Source organism: Mustela lutreola, chromosome 17 (genome assembly GCF_030435805.1).
Source record: "Mustela lutreola isolate mMusLut2 chromosome 17, mMusLut2.pri, whole genome shotgun sequence".
NCBI classification, from domain to species: domain Eukaryota; kingdom Metazoa; phylum Chordata; class Mammalia; order Carnivora; family Mustelidae; genus Mustela; species Mustela lutreola.
Genome location: NC_081306.1, coordinates 9,334,247 through 9,356,558, shown reverse-complemented (window position 1 = coordinate 9,356,558; position 22,312 = coordinate 9,334,247). Strand labels below are relative to the sequence as shown.

Sequence of the window (22,312 nt, the reverse complement as noted above, 5' to 3'; positions counted from 1 at the left end):
TTGGCTTGTGGGAGAGAACCAGTACAATGCCGTGGTTATGGCACACCATTTTTTACGTCAAACAGTCTCAGTCTTACCACTTAGCAGCACAGACAAATTATTTCCCTCTCCCCAGTTCCCACATTTGTAAAAAGGACCCTTATTAGGATAAACTACTTGGGCCATGTACATCATTTAGAGCGGCACAGACACCAACTTATGGCTCTATCACAAATCCCAGACCCTAGAACACAAAAAGCACCCGACAAATACAGAATGCATAACTGAATAATTTATACAGGCACGCTATTTTTATTGTCAATTTACTGGGTCAAAATCATTATCATTCTCCCCCGGTTCAAGGGACTTTCACTTCCAAAAAGTCCTTTTTCCTGAGAAGAGCTCACATCCGTGCAAATGCACGGTAAGGGACACAAAGTCGTAGGTACCAGGTCTCTGCTCAGCACAGGCAAACCAGTACCCACAGGTTATGTTATTCTAGCCACAAACCAGAACAAGAACTCTGCTCCCTCCTAATGTTCTGGGAGGTTCTGCTATGTCCATGCGGCATCTACTCTCCCCACCACCTTGCCCATCCTTCCCAACGCCACAGGATCTTAAAAGAAAATAAATTTCCTTCATCTTGGGTAGGTTTCTGGCTCAATAAAGGATTGAAGAAATACGTATACACCCATATTCATCACAGTATTACTCAGAGTATTATTATATACTGTAGTATAGGGCATATTAACATCTAATAATAGCTATCCCGTTTGTTATATAATAATATGTCAAAATATATGTTGCAGGGCGCCTGGGTGGCTCAGTTGGTTAAGCAACTGCCTTTGGCTCAGGTCCCAGTCCTGGAGTCCTGGGATCGAGTCCCACATCAGGCTCCCCGCTCCATGGGGAGTCTGCTTCTCCCTCTGACCTTCTCCCCTCTCATGCTCTCTCTCTCAAATAAATAAATAAAATCTTTAAAAAAAAAAAAATATATATATATATATATGTTGCAATATCTACTACAGTATCACAAAGTTCCTCACAAGAAGCAGAAGGTAGAAGTGTCCACTGACGGATGAATGAATGAGCAAATAAAACGCGTGGTTATGGCACACCTTCAGTATACATACAGAAGGGGGTATTATGCAACCTTCAAAAGGAAGGTCCTTCGGACACATGCTGTGACATAGATGAACTCTGAGGACATTATGTCACAAAAAGACAAATGCTGTATGACTCCATGTATAGGAGGCACCCAGAGTCAGATTCATAGAAACACAAGGAATGGTGACTACCGGGCGCTGGCGGCCAACAGGGGATGAAGAGCTATTGTTTAATAGGTATAAAGTTTCCATTCTGCACCATGAAAAGAGTTCTGCAGACAGATGGCGGTGATTGTTGTATAATGCCGTGAATATACTTAATACCACTGAAATGTGCACTTAAAATTGGCTAAGCTGTTGCACTGTAATGTTAACTAGCTAGAATTTAAGTAAGAATTTTTAAAAAATGGGTAAGCTGGTAAATTTTATTATGTGTGTTTTGTCATAATTACTAAGACTTTTTTTTTTTTTTTTTTAAAGAAAGAGTAGAGTCTAGGGGATGCCTGGGTGGCTCCGTCAGTTAAGCATCTACCTTTGGCCAAGGTCATGATCCCAAGGTCGTGGGATCCAGCCCCGCTTAGGGCTCCCTGCTTAGCGGGAAGCCTGCTTTTCCCTCTCCCTCCGCCCCTCCCCTCCACTCATGCTCTGTCAAATAAATAAATAAATTCTTTAAAAAAAAAAAAAAAAGTAGAGCCTACAAAGATTTCACATTCAATGGCCACAGTGTTGATCTGCTGCCGTCCACTTGGATGAGCAGAATTTCTCTCAGCGGTGAGAGTAACTTCACACCTGTTCGATCACCCCATATGCTTTCTATTTCTCTGTCTCATTTTCATTATCTCCTAGCCAAACCTTATCAACGAGACCAAAAACCTGACAGAAGCTCCATTAGCCGCTACTGTCCTGAAGGCCAAGATCAAAAGATGCAATGTTCAAAGTCACGAAACAGCTGGGACGTTCTGCCGCGAGCCAGACTATGCCTACACGCCGGCCTCACCCGCCACCGCTCCCGTGGGCTCTCCAAGGCACAGACATGCAGAACTCAGCCCTAATAGCCACACTGATCCCACACCGGCGAGGCAGGCTAACAACAAGAAACTGCCAAGCTCTGCTTTCCACCCCCAGACACGGCTGCATCTACCCCTCCCATTCAGTGCTCGCTCGGGGGAAGGCAGACCCTGGCCTGCCAGGAAAACCAGCATCAACATCCAGTGGCCTCCAGGGCACCGTGTGCGGATTTTGTTTTCTGTCTCCAAGGCAGGCCTCCTTTGCACAGTATGGATTTTGGTTCAGAACTAGTATCTCCTTTTCTACGTTTGGGATGAAAACACACTTACCTGGATGTCTGCTCCTAACACCCTCCGCCCCTGGCTTTCCCTGCTTCCCAGCGACTGTTCCTCCTGGAAAAACCTCCCCAGCCTTCGGGGACCAGCCCTGCCCTCATCTTGCCTGCATGGCAGACCCTGTTGCTGTCCTTAACCTCCGTTTCCCCTTCTTCCACTGTGGGCTTTCTCCCTCTGGCACTACGGACGCTTTGGGCTAGAACATTCTTCGTGGTAGGGGCTGTCCCGTGCACTGCAGGTGCTCAGCGGCATCCCGGACCTCCACCCACCAAACCCACAATGCTTCCCAGCACCGTCTACCATCCTGAGAGCAAGACTGGCCCTGGCTCAGAACCACCATTCTGCAGGACAGAAGCTGCAGGCAGGCCCAGGGCCACTCCCCTGAAAATCAGATTTCCCTGTTGGGTCCCCGCCAAAGACTGACAGAGGTGGGAGTACCAATGACTGGCTCCCAGTCTGAAGGAGGAAGCGCCCCGCAGCGCCATCCTGCCATCCACAGTCCGGCTCCCCACCCACAATCAGGGCGAGGCTAAGCCCACATCCTCCCTGGGCCATCACCCTTCCCTAGACTGCTTCCACCCCCCCGCCCCTGCAGGGCATTGTCCTACGTTCTGTTGTGGGTTCAATGATCCCCCCCAAAAGACATGTTATCATCCTCACTCCCATCAGTCCAGAATGTGACCTGACTTGGAAATACGGTTGTCGCAGATGTGACTATTTGAAATGGGAACATAATGGGGGAGGGTGGGCCCCTCATCCAATAGGACTGGTGTCCTTGTAAGACAGAGATGCACACAAAGAAGGTCACGTGACGACAGAGGCGAGATTTGAGTGATGCAGCTCTAAGCCCAGGGACACCAAGGATGGCGAGCAACCATCAGAAGCCAGAAAGCGGCAAAGGAAGAGTCTCCCCTATAGGTTTCGGAGGGAGCATGGCCTTGATCTTGGACTTCTAACATCCAGACTGGGAGACAATGAATTTCTATCGTTTTAAGCCTCTCATTTGTGACGTTTTGTCACAGCAGCCCTACAAACGAATCCACACCCAAACCCTTACCTCAAGCTCTGCTTCCAGGGAACCCAAACCTCGGACAACTGGCCTTTCTACTCACAGAGTGTCATTTCCAGAGCCAGCCCGCGAAGGGAGAGGGGAGTCCACTCTTCCCTCAGCCAGTTTCCATGAGCCTTTCTTAGAGCGAGATGCAAGGAGGGAAGGAAGCAGAGTAGCAGGTGAGAGAAAGACACTCACTTCGGGCAGTCCTTCCTCCCCTCCATCCTTCCTTCATTCAACAAAGATTACTGAGCGCTACCTGCCACATGCCAGGCACTGTTCTAGGCACACGACATGGAGAAGTGGACAGCAAAGATAAAAATCTGTTCTCGTGGGGTTTGCATACTAGCAGGGGAGACATACCAGAGAATGTATGACGACGGGAGGGGGCCAGGGAGGGCCTTAGGTGGGGGCCACCAGGCCAGCAGAGGGAAGCGGCAGATGCCACCTCTGGTGCCAGCTACAGACCGTCCCAAAGTCCTGCTGGGGCATGGTATCAGCTCGGGCAGACAGCTGTCCCTGAGGCTGTGCGAGCGCACCTGACCAGCAGCCAAAGAGCCATTCTGGCCCCAAGACCCACCGTGGCCTTTCCCTTTCCCTGTGTTCTCCTGTTCTCCTCACCCCCTCACTCCTGCTTCCTGGGATCACCCCCTAAATAAACCGCCTGCACCCAGGGCCTTGCCTTGGCCTCGGATTTCGGGAGAATCAAACTAGGGCAGATGGGCCAGGCCCCGCTGACTGAGACTCTAAGACTTCACACTACAGCCAAGGCAAGGTGTGCGGGTGTCCAGATTCTCTGGGTGTCCAGGGTCCTCCACTTGAATGTGTACAATCGAGCTTGGCCACACAGAGTCGATGTGGTCCAGTAGGTCTCCCTCTTTCAAATTTCTTAATGGTTGGAAACCCAGTGAGAAGGCTACACCGAAAGCATCCACTATGTCCTGGTCATGTGATGGGAAAGAGGACACGGGATTATAGCACACACTGGTAACACCTGGACCACCCCGTCCCCATCGCTTCAGTGCATGTGGGCCCGAATGCGGCTGCCAGCTCTCGTACTTTTCTTTCTTTCTTTCTTTCTTTTTTTTTTGCATCTGTGGATATCAAAGATCTCTTTAACCACCAGTGTAATGGGTCAGAAATGCCAGGGAAGAAGCGTCTCCATCCCCCACAGCCCTCATTCAATGGCTGATAGGAACTGGCGTACAAACACCCCGGCTCCCCCGTCCCCCAGGTGGAAAGACTCGTAGGCATGTGTCTAACACTGGCTTCTCCCTCCCCTAGCTCGTTTTGGCTCCATTCACCCACAGCGGTGGCCGGCCAGGTAATACACACGTTATGTGACTGTCCCACTCCTTCCTGGTGGGTCCTCTGGTGTCACCTCCCTGATCAATTATTTCCCTTGCCTTGGGATTTTCTCCTTCTTGGGGGATCCAAATGAAGAGAAGGATAAATCTATCTTTGAATGGAAACACACACACACACACACACACACAGTAGAGCAACCCCTCTGGTCCTCACGTTTAAAGCCTGTCCTCGGGTGTGATGCTGGCTCATCAAATCCCTGACCAGGAGAGCTCAGCTCTGAAAAGCACCTTGGTATGTCAGCCCTAACGTAATCCTGCCTGCGTTACACATGACTGTCACACTCGGCGTGAATGGATGACACTGGCCTCCAACCGGCTGGGTCTTTTCCTTCCCTGGGGCGCCCACCTCCTCCTTCCGCCCCCACGGAGTGCACTGTCATCCTCCAGTCCACAGAATGCCCAAGCGAGGGACGCTCCCAGCCCACTGGGGACAGAGCCTGGTCCGTGGGTGGCTTCCCCAGCAGCCAACTGCCTGTCTGTGGGCTGGTCGGGGGAAAGAAGCCAATCTCACAATTTGCCTGAAACACATCCATTTATCATCCTGTTCTTCAGCCCTCATTTTATTTTTCCCAAATCAATTTCTGAAAGTCAAAATGACTGATGGCTTCATACCCTGGACCATCATTCTCCTTATTAAATAACCCGGCATCGACAACAAAAACCTCTCAGGGTGGTGATGGTTACGTGAATCTATGCATGTGATAAAACTTCATGGAACTACATAAACACACACACACACACGCACGCACGCACGCACACATACACACGCACACGCGTGCACGCACACACAGTGGTGCGTGTAAAACTCTGCAAAAATCCAATAAGGTCCGGAGCCTCGTGGCCAACGTCACTTTGCTGCCATTGCTGACACACTCTGGTTGTGTAAGATTTGTGACCGGGGCTGCTGGGAGACAAGAACACAAGAACTCCCTGTGGCGTCTGCGACAGCTTGTAAGTCAAAACTTATTTCAAAACTGAAAGTTTTTTAACATGCAAAGGCGATTTAAAGAACAAAATGAAAATCAGCTTTAAAAAAAAAAAAATCTCCCAGCAGGTAAGACCGCCAACCTGCCCCTTACCTGAGAACTGGGGACCAGCGCCTTCCACCAGTGCCCGCCTTTCACCAGGTCAACCTCGCACAGGGGCACGGACACCTTCCCAATGACACAGTGGCGGGAGAACTTATCAAAATCCACCACGGTCAGCAGCAGGGTCCTCCTCTGCGCTTCTAGGAAGGGGATCTCGAAGGTGTAACGCTCCTCAAACACGGGTTTCTGGGTCTTGCGTTTGACCCCCGTCTGCTTCGAGTTCTTCTGGTCCGGCAGGAGACAGATCTTGACGTAGGGGTTTGAGTGCGCCATGTCTTGGCGCGAGCCGTCGTGGGAGATGGGGGGCGGCAGGTCCCTGGCCTCGATCACCCTCACGGTCAGGTGGTTGTGCAGCAGGTCGTACTGGGTGCTGAAATGCAACATGCCCAGCTGGTACTTGGACAAGATCTCCTCATCAGTCAGGAAGTCCACGTCATCGCTGTTGGAGTCGAGGGAGTACAGCTGAGGCTCGAACTTTCTGAAATAGTCGTCCGGGGTATAGGTCCGTCTGAGCACCGAGGGCTGGATGGGCTCCTTTTTGGCGCTGAGCACCCCAAACTCGATAGGCTTAATATCAATGAGTGGGGAGCTGGGCCGTCTGGATTCAAGACCTAAACAGCCGCCAGAAAGAACAATTAACACCGCCACATGTGGGCCCGAACCCGGGCGGCTTCATGAGACTGGCAACACTTCCTAGATTCTCACGCTGTTCACCCTGTTTCCTAAGGCTCTTCGTCATCTGCCCTCTATACCTTGAGATCCTCTTACCGATTCTGAGACGCAACATGGAGGCATGACCATCCCCATCACAACCAGCCACAGTTCTCAACGCACTGACGTATCAAGTCACCGATCTCCACAAGACAGAGATCCCTATCTCTAAGGAGCAGCGATCCCTCCTCAATAGATGAGGAAACAGAAACTCAAAGTAACTCTCCAGAAGTGACGTAGGTAGTAAAGAGGCAGAACCAGGAGTCAAACCCAGCTTGTCTGGCCCCTGAGTCTTGAGGCTAACCGTGACCCTATACTGCCTCCACTTCCAGAGAGTGGACTCTGGAGCCAGACTTCCTGGGACTTGGGTTTCCCATCTGTAAAATGGACTCCGTCATGGCACCTGCCTCAGAGGATGGTGATTCATGGAGCCAACGCATGGAAAGGACTAGGCACAGAATGTGCCCAGTAAGAGTTTACTAAACGACAAGTTACTGTACTTCTTCAAGGATCACATTTGGACTTTCCCATTCATGGGGCACCTCTCCCCTTCCCCTCAACCAGCAAACTTCATGGCTCCCAAGTCCGTCATTCGAATCTTTGCTCATCCCTCGATTCTAGTAATGAGCTCATGGAATTAAAAAAAAGAAAAGAAAAGAAAGAAAACAATTATTTAACTGAGGGACAACTAACACACAAAAATGCCGTGCATATGAGCTCAGAGGGAAGTACGCACCCATGAAGCCATTGCCACACTCCGTGCTACAACATACCCATCACCTCCCAAAGTGTTCTCCTGCCTTCTTTATGGAATTTTTCTGGGGATAAGGACCTTTAACACAAGATCAAGTCTCTTAATAAAACGTTAAGTATACAACACTGTTAACTGTAGGCACCATGCCGTCCAGCAGATTTCTAGAACTTACTTGTCTTGTGTAATGGAAACCAACACTGCCCCAGGTCCCGATCCCTGCAGAACTCAGTAACTACACTTTCCTCTCTGCCCCTACGAGCTTGACCACTAGATTGTGCACATAAAGCAGGGGCACGTAGCATTCATTCTTTCACAACATTCTTATTAAGTGCCCCAACACCTGTCCTGTCCGCTAACATCATGAGACTTTGGTCTGATGCATGGTTGCTACTCTGGTAACTCTGTGCTAAATGGAAATCATCTGTGTACAGAGCTGGGCAGAAGACCTAGGAATCATCTAGATGGGTTCTATCTAAGACATATATAATGGGGTTCAGAAAGACAAACAACATAGGTAACTTAAAACCGTCTCATTTGTAAGAGGGCAAAGAAACGGGTGAAATGAATGCTAATCTGTTCAACATCTTATCAAAACGAATACATTTTAATGAGACAGTTTAAATTCTCTCGTGTTTCCTGGCTTCAGAATCGTGGGTATTTAACACATAGAGCATGTCTCCATGGGGCTTAGCCCCATTTAAATGCTCACCAGTGACATGTGGCTGGAGGTCGCTGGACTGGACGGCGCAGGTCGAGAACAGGCCTCTTGTTTTACAGATGGAAAGACCAAGGCCGAGAGGAGCCTCAGGTCCCCTCTGTTTCACTCTTTCAAGCCCTTGAACTTTTCTCTACTTCCTCCCCGCCACGTACCCCCGGGAAAGATCAGACACGAATATTTCGAGTGCATTTACTTTATGAATTGTAAGCTTTTCCCCCCTCTGTTGGGTGAACTGCAGACAGCTGAACGAGAGAGGAGAGATACTTTGGGGGAGTGAAGGGAGGCTGGGAGTCTCTGGGCTTCCTCCTCTTCCTTCTTCCTCACCCAAATCATCCCAACTTGTCAAACACAGATGCTGTACATCCGAGTGGACCAGCTGGGTGGGGGTGGGGGTGTCTGTGGACCCTATCTGACCCTGAGATACATTCTGTCTGGGTTTAAAGCTGAAGAAGTTTCATATAAAAACCGAGATTGCCAGTTTCTCCTCAGAAAGGGCAGGCACTACGGAGCCCACGGTCTCGTTCCCACGGCAAGAATGAGTCGCAGCTGTCCCTTTCAGTCGGGGGTAGCTTCCCAAAGGGGCCACAGTCCCCACCCTGCCCTGGCAACTGAGGCCAAGTCAGCTGCCACTTGTCACTGCATTCGAACAATCCTCATCTCTGCTCGACCCTTTGCAAGTCACTCACTGACACGACCCGCCTGGCCCCGAAAGTTACTCGAATTTGCACCCCTTGGGGTCTGAAATGATACACGCGGTTCATGTCAATCAACTGAGCCAACTCAGTGAAACTTGTGATCAGGAAAAAGAAAAATTGATCAAAGTAAGTGCTTCTGGGGCACCTGGGTGGCTCCGTGGGTTAAAGCCTCTGCCTTCGGCTCAGGTCATGATCTCAGGGTCCTGGGATCGATCCCCACATCTGGGCTCTCTGCTCAGCAGGGAGCCTGCTTCCCCCTCTCTCTCTGCCTGCCTCTCCGCCTGCTTGTGATCTCTGTCTGTCAAATAAATAAATAAAATCTTTAAAAAAAAAAAGTGCTTCTGACTGAACCCAGCAGAAATCAGGTGCAACGCACTCCTGTCACATGGCCATTCTTCCTCCATCCTCTTGTCTCCCGGCTGCCCTCCCACTGTCCCCTCTCCAGAGACAACCCTGTCCCTCTTCTCTTTCCTTGGGGATGCCACCAAGTGTCTGGGAAAGCCAGCTCTCTCCTTTGGTCCTGAGGGCTGGTCTAATGGGATTTTTAATCCGGGGAACCCGCAAGGAAGGGGAACGGCACAGGACCACGTGAGCCACGACCCCTAGGCAGTCACAGCAAAGACACTTACTTGAAATCCTCCGGGTCAGGCTGTACGTAGACTTAGATGTGTCTGAGGACGAGCATCTTCGATCTGGGGAATTGGTCCGTGGGGTCAGAGGGACTTCACTGCCCGTGTGGACGGAGTCCCCGTCCTTGTCACTGCTCCGGCTGGCCATCCTATAGGAATGAAAGAGGTCTCAATGGTTGTTAAAAATCCCCAGGGACGGGCATCTCTGCCCCTGGGAGGACAGCCCGTGATCAAACAGCTCTCAGATCCAGTGTCTACAACTTGCAGTAACACAAACTTGAATCAGTGTGGCAGACCTAACTTTATCTCAGTAATGTCTTACTTTTTGCATAAAATGTGAAATGATATGAATGAATTCTGTCAAGAATGTGCATAATTTCCACAGAGGCCGGTGGGGAGGGATATGTACTTATTCATGCTATTGTCACATGGGGGCGCCACGTAGGCTAAGTCAAGTCAAGACCTCTTGATGCTCAGTCTAGAAGGAACCACGGGGTTGCCTATTCTCGTCTGAACTTCTGCAAGTGGCTTTTGGTGGAAATGGCCTGCTATTTCAATCCTGTGTCTATACTTTAACATCTTTAAAAGTAACCTACGGGGGCACCTGGGTGGCTCAGTCATTAAGCCTCTGCCTTTGGCTCAGGTCATGATCCCAGGGTCCTGGAACAAGCCCTGCATGGGTTTCCTGCTTGGCAAGAAGCCTGCTTCTCTCTCTCCCACTCTCCCTGCCTGTGTTCCCTCTCTAGCTGTCTCTCTGTCAAATAAATAAATAAAATCTTTTTTAAAAATAAAGAAAATAAATAAAAGTATCCTATAACAGTGTCAACTCCAGAGTTCTCTGAGTCAAGGTTAAAGCTACAAAATGGCCCTGAGAATCAATGACTTAAGAGCAATAATTTGATGGGAAGAAATAGCTAAAAATGAGCAGCAGCCATGATCCAATGTGCTCCCAAGGAGGATGAAAAATACTAAAAGAAAAAGCACTGGGTTGGGGTTGGGGAGTTACAGGGTAGTAATTAAGAGCACAACCTCTTGGTCTGAACTCTGGCTGAGTGACCTTGGGCAAGGCCCTTCCTCTCTCCGTGCCTCCATCTACCCATCTGTCAAGTGGGAATAATAACGGTACCTACCTTAGATGGTTGCTCTCAACACTGTGTGAGTTAGCACATATAAAATGCTTAGAACAGTCCTAAGTAGTAGGTATGTGCTCAATACATTTTGGCTGGTATTATTACAATCTTTAAGAGCCCCCAGTCGCCAAAAAGCTAGGTGAGGATGCCATGGGGAGGGGAAGGGAGAGGAGGGTTAAAAAGGTGGCGGAGTGGCTGAGAGACTGATGCTGCTATTGACCCGCCCCTAAGCTACCCTGGCTGTAGATGGATACCTCCTGAGACCGCACCCCCCACTCCCCCCCTCAGCTTGACATTTAAGCCTGTGCAGAAGCCAGTCTTGAAAAAATGCAAGTTTCCAATTCTAGGAGGTCTTCAGATACATCCTGTGCATGAAATGAGATGGATCTGATGTTCTCCCAAAGCAATATAAGGGTCACAGCCAGGACAAGACCGGGCATATGATGAGGTGAGGGGTGGGGGTGGGGGGGCTGCAGAGGAATGCCCCGTCTTTGCTTGCCTCCTGCTCCCCGTCTGGAAGGGGTGCACGGAGCAGATGGAATGGCGGGCGGTGGGGGGGTGGGGCAGGGGAAGGCACAGAAATGCAGCCACACTGTACGCTTGATTCTTCTCTCGAAGGTAGAACCACCTCAGGCACCCCCAGCCACATGCCTGTTTCCTGGAGGGCCGCTGCCGTAGGTCAGTGCGGCGGCCACCTCCATCTGTGATGTCTCACCCAGTTTTCAAGGCTCAGCTGAACGGCTGTGGCCCCTGAAGCCTCCGATGAGTCCTTTCAGACAACGACTAAGCCACCCCTGCTCCTCTGTACTTACTCCCCGGGCTTCCCAGCCCTTCCCCTGGCACACTGAGCTGAGCCACGCTCTTCCCTCTGCCCAGAACACTCTTCCTGTCTCCATCTCCTGTCTGGTTCCTTCTCATCCTGAGTCAGGTCTCAGCTTCAACAGCATCTCCTCGGAGAGGCCCCACCCTGTCCCTACCTATCGCCTCCCCTCCCCCCCCCCATCAGCCCTTCCCTCCCTCTTCAACGATGCAGGAAAATCGTCTTTAGTTGTGGCTTATCTTTTGCGTCTGACACTAAATTCTGACTCAGTGTCGCTCGTTCACCACGGCCGACCTTGCCCCAGTACGGCATCTGGCACGTGTGGGGTCTTCCACATTTATTTCTCAGTAAACGAAGGAATGAATTCACCCTTCTTAGGATTCTTTTTTCTTTTTTTAAAGATTTTATTTATTTATTTGACAGACAGAGATCACAAGCAGGCAGAGAGGCAGGCAGAGAGAGAGAGAGAGGAGAAAGCAGGCTTCTTGCCGAGCAGAGAGCCCGATGTGGGACTCGATCCCAGGACCCCGAGATCATGACCTAAGCTGAAGGCAGAGGCTTAACCCACTGAGCCACCCAGGCGTCCCCCCTTCTTTGGATTCTTTTCTGATGTATCTTTTTTTTTTTTTTTTTAGATTTTATTTATTTATTGACAGAGACATCACAAGTAGACAGACAGACAGACAGGCAGAGAGAGAGAGAGAGAGAGAGAGAGGAAAGCAGGCTCCCCGCTGAGCAGAGAGCCTGATGCAGGACTCAATCTCAGGACCCTGAGATCATGACCTGAGCCGAAGGCAGCGGCTTAAACCACTGAGCCACCCAGGCGCCCTTTTCTGATGTATCTTGACTCAAAATGATCTGCGTGCATATCTTGCCACCGCCCCCTGCCCCCCCGGCCACCGCACAGCAGGGTACACTCCTTAATGGGGGCATCTGTACTTCTCTTGATTAAAGGTACCAGGTGTGTCAGGCACTGTGCTAAATGCTCTGTCTGAACCATCTCATTAATTCTTAAAACAATCCAGAGTTTACTTGTTATTAAGAAGGTTTACCCCATTTACACATTGGCGGGGGGGGGGGGGCACGAGGGACAATCGAGATTCCTTTCGCACTCACTGTTGACACTCCCAATGCAGTCCAGCAATACCAGCATGCCCCAATACTGAGCTGGGATTCCTTGAGACTGTCAGAGCTACGGACATGATACGGTTCCTCAATACGCGACTGTCTGGACCTCCAGAACCTTACAAGATCAACCTCGACTGAGTCTTTCTATGGCTTTCGCTCCAGCCCCAGTCGAGACTGTACTGTATGTTTTCCCGACTTCACCACCCAGCCCTCCAGGAAAGCAGGGGGACCCAAATGACAAGAGCATGTGTGACGATGAATGGTGTGGTGTGTTCCCTAAATCCCACACACAAAGGACCTAGCCTCATCTGTCACAGGCCACCCCAAGGAAAAGTATGTCCTGTGGTTCTTAGCTCATATGTCAGCATAGGAACTGCACTCAAATCCCACTTGACATTCTAGGCCCTGCCATTTGATAAACTGCAACTGCCACTGGTAAATAAATCTGGGAGATCGCAAACCTGCAAATTCACTTTTAGAATGAGTTAGAACCCGCCTCCCCTTTTCAGATTTCTCTTAACATTTTGCATTACGTTGAATTCCAAAAATGTATACTAAGGTGCTACCCAGGATTTAAGATATTCATCCTAAGCACGGAAAGTCATGTACCGTTGTTCAGGCTCTAGACTGCAAAGTTCTAGGTGGTATTCATAAGGACCGCCAGGTGAACGGGGCCTTCCGGAGTTGTGTGGTGTGTCGGCCCTGCTGGGAAGGCTCCAGCCCTCTTCTCAGCCTGTGGCAAAACCAAAGCATCTTCCCAGAGGGTCTGCACCCCTTGCCCCCAGAAGGAGTCCCCCACTTGCACAATGGGTCAGCAGCCAGGGGAAAGTGCAACTGTCCTCCAGCTCAGAATCTAGGCCATGCATCCGTAACACTCAACATCTGGGCATCTGCGGTAAACAGTAGCTGACTGTGTGCGGTAAACAGGTAGCTGACTGTGATTTTCAGGGTCCATCATGATTCTGCCCTGGCTCAGCAGCCAACTCAAATTCCTGATCTGGCATTCAAGACCCTACAGGACCTGAGCTTACAGGCTCATTTTCCATGATTTCCCCAACTCTTCCTAGGTGCTGTGGAGTTTGCCACCCTGGGTCTATTCCCTCTGTAACCGCTCTGGTTACAGCACCCAAACTGTCTATTACAAAAATCGGCAAACTATGGGGCCTGATCTGCTGCCTGACTTTGAAGTAAGACAGGAACACAGCCATGCCCGTCCAGGAACGCACGGTCTATTGCTGCTCCCACACTATGTCTAGGAGCGGTTGGGACAGACTAAGCCCTTTCTAGGAAAAGTTTGCCCGGCCCTGGTCTACAAGCTTGGTTCACGTGTGTCAGGGGGGATGGCCCTTTCCCTGGTTCCAGGGTGGTCAGACAATCCAGGCATGATCCTAGCACCACGTCCTCCAAGCAAAAGTGACTGGCTCGGGGCGCCTGGGTGGCTCAGTGGGTTAGGCCGCTGCCTTCGGCTCAGGTCATGATCTCAGGGTCCTGAGATTGAGTCCCACGTCGGGCTCTCTGCTTGGCGGGGAGCCTGCTTCCCTCTCTCTCTCTCTGCCTGCCTCTCTGCCTACTTGTGATCTCTGTCTGTCAAATAAACAAATAAAATCTTTAAAAAAAAAAAAAAAAAAGTGACTGGCTCAACTGATTTGGCACATGACCCAAATCAGACAAATGAGACAAATTCCTGCTGTTGAGAATGAAGCAAAGAAGCAAGCAAGCTTAAGAATGAAGCAAATATGGGGGGTGCCTGGGTGGCTCAGTTGGTTACGCATCTGACTCTTGATTTTGGCTCAGGTCATGATCTCAGGGTTGTGAGACTGAGCCCTGCATTGGGCTCTAAGCTAGGCATGGAGCCTGCTTAAGATTCTCTCTCCCTCTCCCTCTTCCCCTCCCCACTCCTCAAAAAAGAATGAGGCCAGCATAGAAGAAATGGGGGTGAGGGGGTAGAAGAGGGCACAAATGCATGCCCGTGACAACATATGACCCCTGGATCCAGCTATGCCTGAAGCCACTATCCCTGGATTTTTCTCTATGAGACTATGCAAAACTGTCATAAAGGTGTGCAGGGTGTGAATGCACAACTCTTGGGGGTGGCTGGACCTACGTACCTGCCTTATCCCCTCTACCACATTTAAAATCTCCTGAGCACAGTAATCAGACTCTATTGAGGCTCTGCATCCCACAGTGTCTGGCCCACAAAGCATACCAGAGACATAGTTACCAAAGAAACAGATTAAGTTTTCAACCAGATGACTGGCACTTTCTGCCTGTAGGTTCAATTTCTGCCTACAGGTTCATCAGCTGGTCAATACCCATTTTTTGGAGTGAACAACACAGATAAAAACCATGCCCTCACTAAGCTGGCATCCTTCTGAGCATGGCTTTCAAGATACCAGATGCGCTGAGCCAACTTCAGCGACACAAGGCACTAAACAGTGGGAACGATCTCTCCATCATTCACCAAACATCTCAACTCCGTGTGTACCTGCAGGATTCAGGCTATATATACCCTGTGACTAAGCAATGAAAGCATTGCTTAACACTGTCTTTACACCAGTTTAAAGAATCTCCATCCATACCTACAAATTCTGGAAGAAAAAAAAAAAAAAGAAATGAACACTTTACTACTCTGTGAAGCATGTTATGTGCACACCTCATTACTCTGAATCACAACCCTATAAAACAAGTTCTATTACTATTCTCACTTTACAGGCGCAGAACCCAAGACCCAACGGGGTTAAGACGCACCACTTACATTAATGCCTGCCAAGCAAATGTCAAGCATTTGCAAATGCTTTTCTGCGTACAAAGTCAGGCAGTCACCACAACCACCATATGACATAAACCCTATTATTTTTATCATCCCCACTTCACAGATGGGAAATCAAGGCACAGAGATCTAACAACTTGCTCCAGGTCACAGAACTGGGAAAAAGTAGGAGACACAGGATTTGAAGGCGCAGAGCCTGACACAGAGCCATGTTGCTATGGCAATATTTGATGCTTCTAAGAAGAGCAAGTGAGAGGACGGAGATGTGACCCCCCCAGCTTGGAGGGAAACTTCCAGAAGTTGTGGACTTCCAGAACCTGGAACAGCTCAAAGACTGAGCTGGAACAGCACCGGGTTCCCACTGCGGCTCTGGCTGTGGGCCCTCGCATTGCCTCCTGCCCTCTCGCAGCTCCCAGCTCTCACTCAGGAGGAGCTGAACTCAATGACGGCCAGGCCCTTCCCGGCGCTGGCCTTCCAGACTCAACCCAGGCTCTCTGGCCGAGTTCTTCCCTTAAGCCACCGAAAAGTGGACCAGACACATGGCTGAGAAGCTTCAAAACTATGTTCCCAAAAATATCTGAGCGACTGGCAGATGGAGACGTTGTGTGCAGGCGCGGGAGGAGCACGAATTGGAAATAAAATGAAAGATGCCAGAGAGAACATAAACAGCGTTGGAGGACAGGATGGAGCCTGGCGGTGCTTTTCTGCTTGCCTGTGCCTGAAGTTCTCGTTCAGACCAGCAAAAAGGCACCTGTTTGTCCACTCGGTCTACCAACCGGGCAGCAGCTGGACCTGAGCATCAACTCTGTGCCGGCCACTGGGTCAGCGGGGGCTAGGACCATGGGTCGTTCTGACATGGACAGCCGTCCTTAGAATCTGGACATCCCTTGAGGAATGCAAGTGCTCCCAGATCTCTCCTTCCACGTGGAATGACACTCAACGTTGATGAAAAGCACGCACAGGCTTAGCACTGAGCGGTTCGCATCTCAGAGGAACCGAGGGAAACGGAGGGGAAGCTGGAGGCTGGCCACAAAACGACAGGCGCACAGCCGGTCCCCGGTCCCCGTGCGCAGCACAGAGGTCCAAGGACACCCGGTGTTTCCCCTCTGCCACGCCCCCAAGCCCTCCTACCCGCACCCCCCCCACACCAACAGAGCAAAGCAAACATCTCGAGATCGAGAGATCAGAGATCGCTTCCAAGGAAGTTCAGAGCAGTTTTTACTTACAGCCAGGGAGGGGTCTGGGCAGGGAAAGGTCCCAGAATTTCAACTTCATCCTCACTCGACTGACAACAGCTGGATTCATAGCACCTCTGACAGCAGTGCCTGCAAGTCCATCTGCACAGTAGCAGATCGGAGATTCTAGAAAGAAAACCCTGAGGCCATCGGGGGAGGTGGGCGGTGGAGAGGGAGCGTGGGGGGGTGAGGGGGGAGGAGGGGAGAGGAGGAAAAGGAAAAACACCCGAAAATTACAAGCGGCCGATCCCTGCTGGGAATAAGGACATTCAGGAGGTCTGTCTCTGCGGCTGAACACTTAGAACAAAATGTTTTCCGTTTCTATTTACCAACTGCAGGCCCCAAGATGGCAAACACCAACTCGCTGAGCCGTTAATAGCGAGCAAAACATTTGCAGGTATTTTCCTGGGTAGTTTACGTGAACGTCTTTCTTGACAGGTGGGTGGTTTATACAACATCGGGAGGGCTTATACAATATGTTCTCGAGACACAATGAATATTACTCTGCCTTCTTGAGAGCAAAGCAAAAGAGGTTTTTTAAAAAAACCACCTCAGTGACGTGAAAGTAAACAGAGGTCACTGAACGGAGTCAGGAGGGGATAGGTGGGGAGCAATCTGGCCTGTCTACAGGAGTGTCTCCTCGTCCTCGGGATCTCCCTCCCTTCCGCAGAAAGGCAGCAAAACCACTGTCGCTCTAAGCATCCAGTCGTTCTTTAATACCGAACAGCCCCGCAGCCCCACGTAAGACTCCAAAGCGAAAGGCAAGCACCTCTTGATCAGAAACCAGACCAAAGGAATCATCGAATGAACCCACCTCGTTCAAAGGTTCCAACTGCCCTTTTAGAGATCCACGAAGAAGCCAAGGGGCGTCGGGGGGAGAGAGGATTACAAAAAGAGAGACAAGACCAGTTTAGCAATATTCCAGCAACTCAGAAAAGAAAGAAAGAAAAGAAGAAAAAAAAAAAAAAAAAAAGCCTGCATCTTTCCAATCTTTCCACTTACCATCCTGGGAAGGGCGCTGACTCCCTAACAAGCTGCTGCTGTCTACGGGGCTGCCGGTAGCCTCCTGGCTAACCAGCACCGAATAAATGGGAAACTTTAGCATTTCGATTTGATTTGCACCGTATGCTGCTATGAATCAGAGCGGGTGGATAGATAGTCATGCTATCCAACGCAGCCACACTTCAGAAGAGCAAACCTTCCCATACAGAAATAGCCATGAAGCCAACCCAGAAGGACATGATTAGCTAAGAGGCAGGCAGACACAATGTGTGACTTGGGATGTGATTTGGCTTCTCCCACCCTCCCAGGGGCCCTACCTTAAAATCCTGCTCCAATGGTGATGGTGGGGAGTTCCATATGACCACCCACAAACACAGGGAGCAGAAGAGGAAGCCATAATCTGGTCCTGGGAGGGGGTGGGGGGGGGTGGGGCTACCTCCCTTTTAAGCCCTACCTTCCACCAGGACTTCTCACAGATTCCCCAGGCATAGACTCCCTCCCCCCCACCCCCCACCGCCAGGGAAGAGTGGCAGTGGCTTAGGAACCAAGGGGCCAAGTAAACCAGATAGATTAGGAGGAGTTCCGCATCCCAGCCTGGGATAAATCCCGGAGATGAACTCAAACTCAGATCGTCGAATCCAGGCAAAGAAAGTTACCCTCTTTTTCAGTTCTCTCGCAAGGAGGTGAGGGTCTCAGTTTGGTACCACTGCACGTTAACATGTTTCTAACCCTTGTACATCTACCCCCACCCCCACCCCCAGCCCCTCTTCCTTTCTAAACGGAGAGCAGACCTCAGCTCGGAGTCTTGGACATAACAAATATGTGGCATTATTATCATTGTGTTTATTTTTCCAGCTGCCTTCTGTTTATGTCAAGTGATCCTGGTTTTCTATTATGGTAGTGACATCAAGTTTCCTTTTCATACGACTTTAAGTTAAAAAAAAAAAGTGAGTCCCTTTATAGGAAAAAGTATTAAGTAAATATAGTACAAGTGGTACACAGCTCATGAAAAATTAAAAATCCTTGAAGTGATAAGGGAATGGCTGCAGCTTGGGAAAGAAAGTCTCAGGCACTAATCAAAAACTCTTCCAAAAGCAAAAGTTGAACCACACACAGAACAAGACCTGAAGATGCCTGGGGGCCACACAGAGCTGAGAGGATAAGTGTTAGAGCGGGCTTCACCACCAGCCAATCATGTGACTTGGGTAAATCAGGGGGCCACTCTGAACCTCAGTTACCTCTTTTCTTCAATGAAGGGCTAAGCTAGGACTCTCTGAAAATGCCTGTGTGTGCTGACCAGCTACAAAGTATCTGCACTCTTTCCCTGGCTTTATGAGAATAAGGTGGTTTTGTCAAGACCAGCTGGAACCTATTAGGCATCAGAGACTGTCCTGGCCAATACAACAGTGAAAAGGCAGCAAAAAGCTACACCCTCGTGCACTGACATGAGAAAGTGCTTGAAGATGCTTACAATAAAGTGCAAAGATAAAGGGCTGCTTTTTCCTTGGAAAACAGTCCCTGCCCATTCTTTTCTAAGAGGAAAGCATTTCTTGAGTGTGTGGTGATCAAAAGACACCATTTATAAAATCATGTGTGTAGAGACAAGGCCACCACAGGGCCCAATCATCTAGCTTTCTCAAACCCCAGGTACAGGAGGAAGGTCCAGGAGCAAAGAGAAACTAAGGAAGAAGAGGGGAGGGAACATGTTTATACGTTCCCAGCATGCTAAGTCTTTCTTTACATTGGGTCCACGGCATTCGTGTATTTGACTGGTTGGAGGATCATTGATTCAAGCCAGAAAGAAAGAGGAAGAAGGAGAATCCAGATATTCTAGAACAGGGGTTGGCAAGCTATGACTTAAAAGGCTATATCTAGCCCACAACCTCCTTTTGTACGGTCCTCCAGTTAAGGATGATTTTTGTACATTTTAGAACAGTTGGGAAAAAATCAAAAGAAAATGAGTACTTGACATAGCACACAGTATATGAAATTCAAATTTCAGCGGCCACAAGGAGTTTTATTGGAACACAGCCACGCCCATGCATTTACTATTGTCTATGGCTGTTTGAAGCCATACTCAGACTTGAGTATCTGTGACACATACCATGTAGTGCTCCAAGAAAAATATTTACTATTTGGACCTTTATAGAAAAAGTTTCCTACCTTGTTGCAGAAGGAAAGTCAGTTTCACCAAGCCAGACTCATTTTAGCTGCTTAACAAATCCCCCACTGATCCCCACCATCTCCCTTTTAGATCCCACCATGACCCCTAAGCAGCTGTGTGACCTTGGGCAAGTCACTGATCTCTGTCCTGAAGGTGGTCATTAAAAACCACAGAAGCCTGTTCTAATAATGTGTATTTCGCACTGGACTATGCATTCTGAGAGGCAGGCTGTGCTGTTTTCACAACTGTACCCCCAGCGCTCATATACAGTAGGTGGTCACTCACCTATTTATTGAGTGACTACTGAATAGCCCCCCCCCCCCCCGCCCAACATTCAGCATGCAGTAAATGTACAATAAATATGACCTTCACTGAACTTGAAAAGAGGACCTAAAGATTCCACAGAAGCCAAAGGAGCGAATCTAAGCCAACCAGAGGGATGGAAAGACCAAGATGGGGGACAGAGCACGGAGTTCCTGCCAGGTTGTAAAGTCTGAGGACAAGATGTGAGCCAGTGGGGAACCGGGAAATCAGCAGCCCTCCCAGCTGTAGCCGAGGATAAGAGAAGTGAGCCCAGAGGCACCCTCAGTGTGGGAACCTGTAGGCTTCGCAGGGCAGAGAGGAGCCAACCCCCGCGAAAGCAAGCAGCTCAACGGGTCTGCCTGCAGGTCTGACTGCATGACCTTGGCGCTGACCTGTCGCCACTTCCCCGCCTTGTATTGAAGGGAAAGGTCTCTTGTCAAGCAGCCTCCCCCCCAAAAAGGATGCCTGGAAATGATTTCGGTCCAAGAATTCTTGCGAGAGTTTCCTCAAGGTGATGGGGGTCCACAACTACCAGACCCCAATGCAATGGCCGAAAACGACCGGCTGCTCCCGCCCCCCCCCCCCAACAGCGCTTCTACAGTATATCCCCCACCCCTCAGCACCCAGTGCCCGGGAGAGACGACGTCCTTGTCCCTCCAGGCCGGAACAGCTGCCTCAGGCTCGCTCCGCCGGCCAATTAGCCAGAGCCGTCACCACGGCAACGGCAGCTGGCGGGCCGGGCGGCTGGCGCGTCCCGGGCCGCCCTCCCCGCGGCCCCTCCCCCGGGGTGGGGTGCAAGGGGAGCGGAGGGGGGCAGAAAAGTCCGCCCCACCCCCACTTCCTCCCCAGGAGGTGAGGGCGCGCGTGCAGAGTCCACAGGGGCCCTTCGTCCCGGGGTGTGGGGGTCCCCAGCCCCCTATCCTGGGTCGCACCCCCGCCACTGCACAGGTTGCGTGCCCTCGGGCACCCTTTTTCTCAAGGCAAGTTTGTGGGAGCCCCGCCGCGCGTCCTCCCTTCCGCGCGCTCACGGCCGGAGGGGGCGCGGCACCCCCCACCCGCACCGCGGACCTTGCCCCCCAGCCTCAGCCCTACCTGGATGTACGCCATTTTCGCCCTCGCGCACTCACTCCGGCCCGGGCATGGCGCCGCCACGGCCACTTTGCCCTCGCCAACAGGGGAGGGGGGAGAGAGCAAAGGGGGAAAGGAAGAAAAAGGCAGCCGGGTGGCCCCAGACGTGACTGGCGTGGCTGATGAGCGGCGCCCGCCCCTCTGCCGGCCGCCCCGTCCTTGCCTTTCCCTGCGTTCCGGCTCCCGGAGTCGGGGCCGCCTCCCAGGTTGGGAGAGCTGGGGGCGCCCAGAGCCCCCGCCTCGGCCACTCTCGCAGTCCGGCGCTCCCCCCGAGGCGCTGCCCTGGCTGGAAAGAGGCCGGGGCGCCTGGGGAAGGAGCCCGGGGCAGCCGCGGGGACTGCAGCGACCCCGGCGCAGGCGGGGCTGGAGACGCGGGGCCGGTGCGCGCCGGAGGCGGGGGAGGGGATGGGGAAGCGGGTGGGAGGGGGCGGTGCGCGGGTCAGCCCATCCGGTCGGCACCGGGGCTGGCACCTACCCAGAGCAGAGCCCCCGGGACGGCCTTGATGCCGAGGGGATACAGTCCTGCCCGCTGTGGAATCTGGAGCGGGGAGGGTCCTCCCCATCCAGCCCTCTCCCAGTCCGGGTTGGGAAAACTTTATTCCCGCCCCACCCGACGCGCCTAGAACTGTTGCGGCGAGGAACGCGGAGGCCAAATGAATGGGAGCCTTAAGTGCAGGTGGGGCCTAGGGTGCCCGGAGGAACATGCCGTGGCCAGGGCCGCAGGGGCGCGCGGAGACAGCGGAGCGCCCCTTTTACCCTAAACCTGCCCTAGATGCGCCCTGGGCTCAACAGGTCTGGAGCGGGGCGGCCCGGCAGCGCCACCCAGCGTCGAGCCCGCGACGTGCGCTCCTCTGCCCGCTCAAAGCTCAGCGAACGCGCGCCCCCGGGCGTGTCCCCCCTGTCCCGCCCGCCCGAGTGGCTGGGGCGCCCTGTGTCTGGAGTCCTCCCCCAAACCGGTTCTCCCACCCTCAGCGGCGTCAGAACTGGGGCCCACTCCGCTACTGAGGGATTTGAAGTGGAACATTGCCCTCCGCTGGTTCTCTTTTTTAAAATGCCCCGCCGTCTCCTGTTGCCGGTCACCTGTTTATCAATCTTTTAACTCCCCAGCGCCTCCGCCTGTCTTCTTCATCACTAAAAATGGCATAAAATCTCTGTCCTGCCTTTTCCCCAGGGCCGTTTTGTGGGGATAAA

At 51.4% G+C, this 22,312-nt stretch overlaps 1 protein-coding gene across 15 annotated transcripts in view; it reads right to left on the bottom strand.

Moving 5' to 3' along the window:
- The window catches only part of SYT17 (synaptotagmin 17), a 134,379-nt gene extending 112,633 nt beyond the window's left edge, over positions 1-21,746 (bottom strand). Inside the window, exons 1-5 of one of the 15 annotated variants that reach the window (XM_059154238.1) lie at positions 21,597-21,689; positions 17,339-17,356; positions 16,516-16,664; positions 9,442-9,590; positions 5,926-6,545 (exon numbers count right to left, since the gene is read on the bottom strand). In XM_059154238.1, the coding sequence (XP_059010221.1) occupies positions 5,926-6,545; positions 9,442-9,589 (768 nt within the window). In that variant the 5' untranslated portion in view covers position 9,590; positions 16,516-16,664; positions 17,339-17,356; positions 21,597-21,689. Of the gene's footprint in view, positions 1-5,925; positions 6,546-9,441; positions 9,591-16,515; positions 16,665-17,338; positions 17,362-17,526; positions 17,794-17,843; positions 17,863-21,085; positions 21,525-21,596 lie in introns of those variants that run through there. The other 14 variants (XM_059154224.1, XM_059154229.1, XM_059154232.1 and 11 more) reach the window with 14 other exon arrangements.
- Between the last annotated feature and the right edge of the window lie 566 nt (positions 21,747-22,312).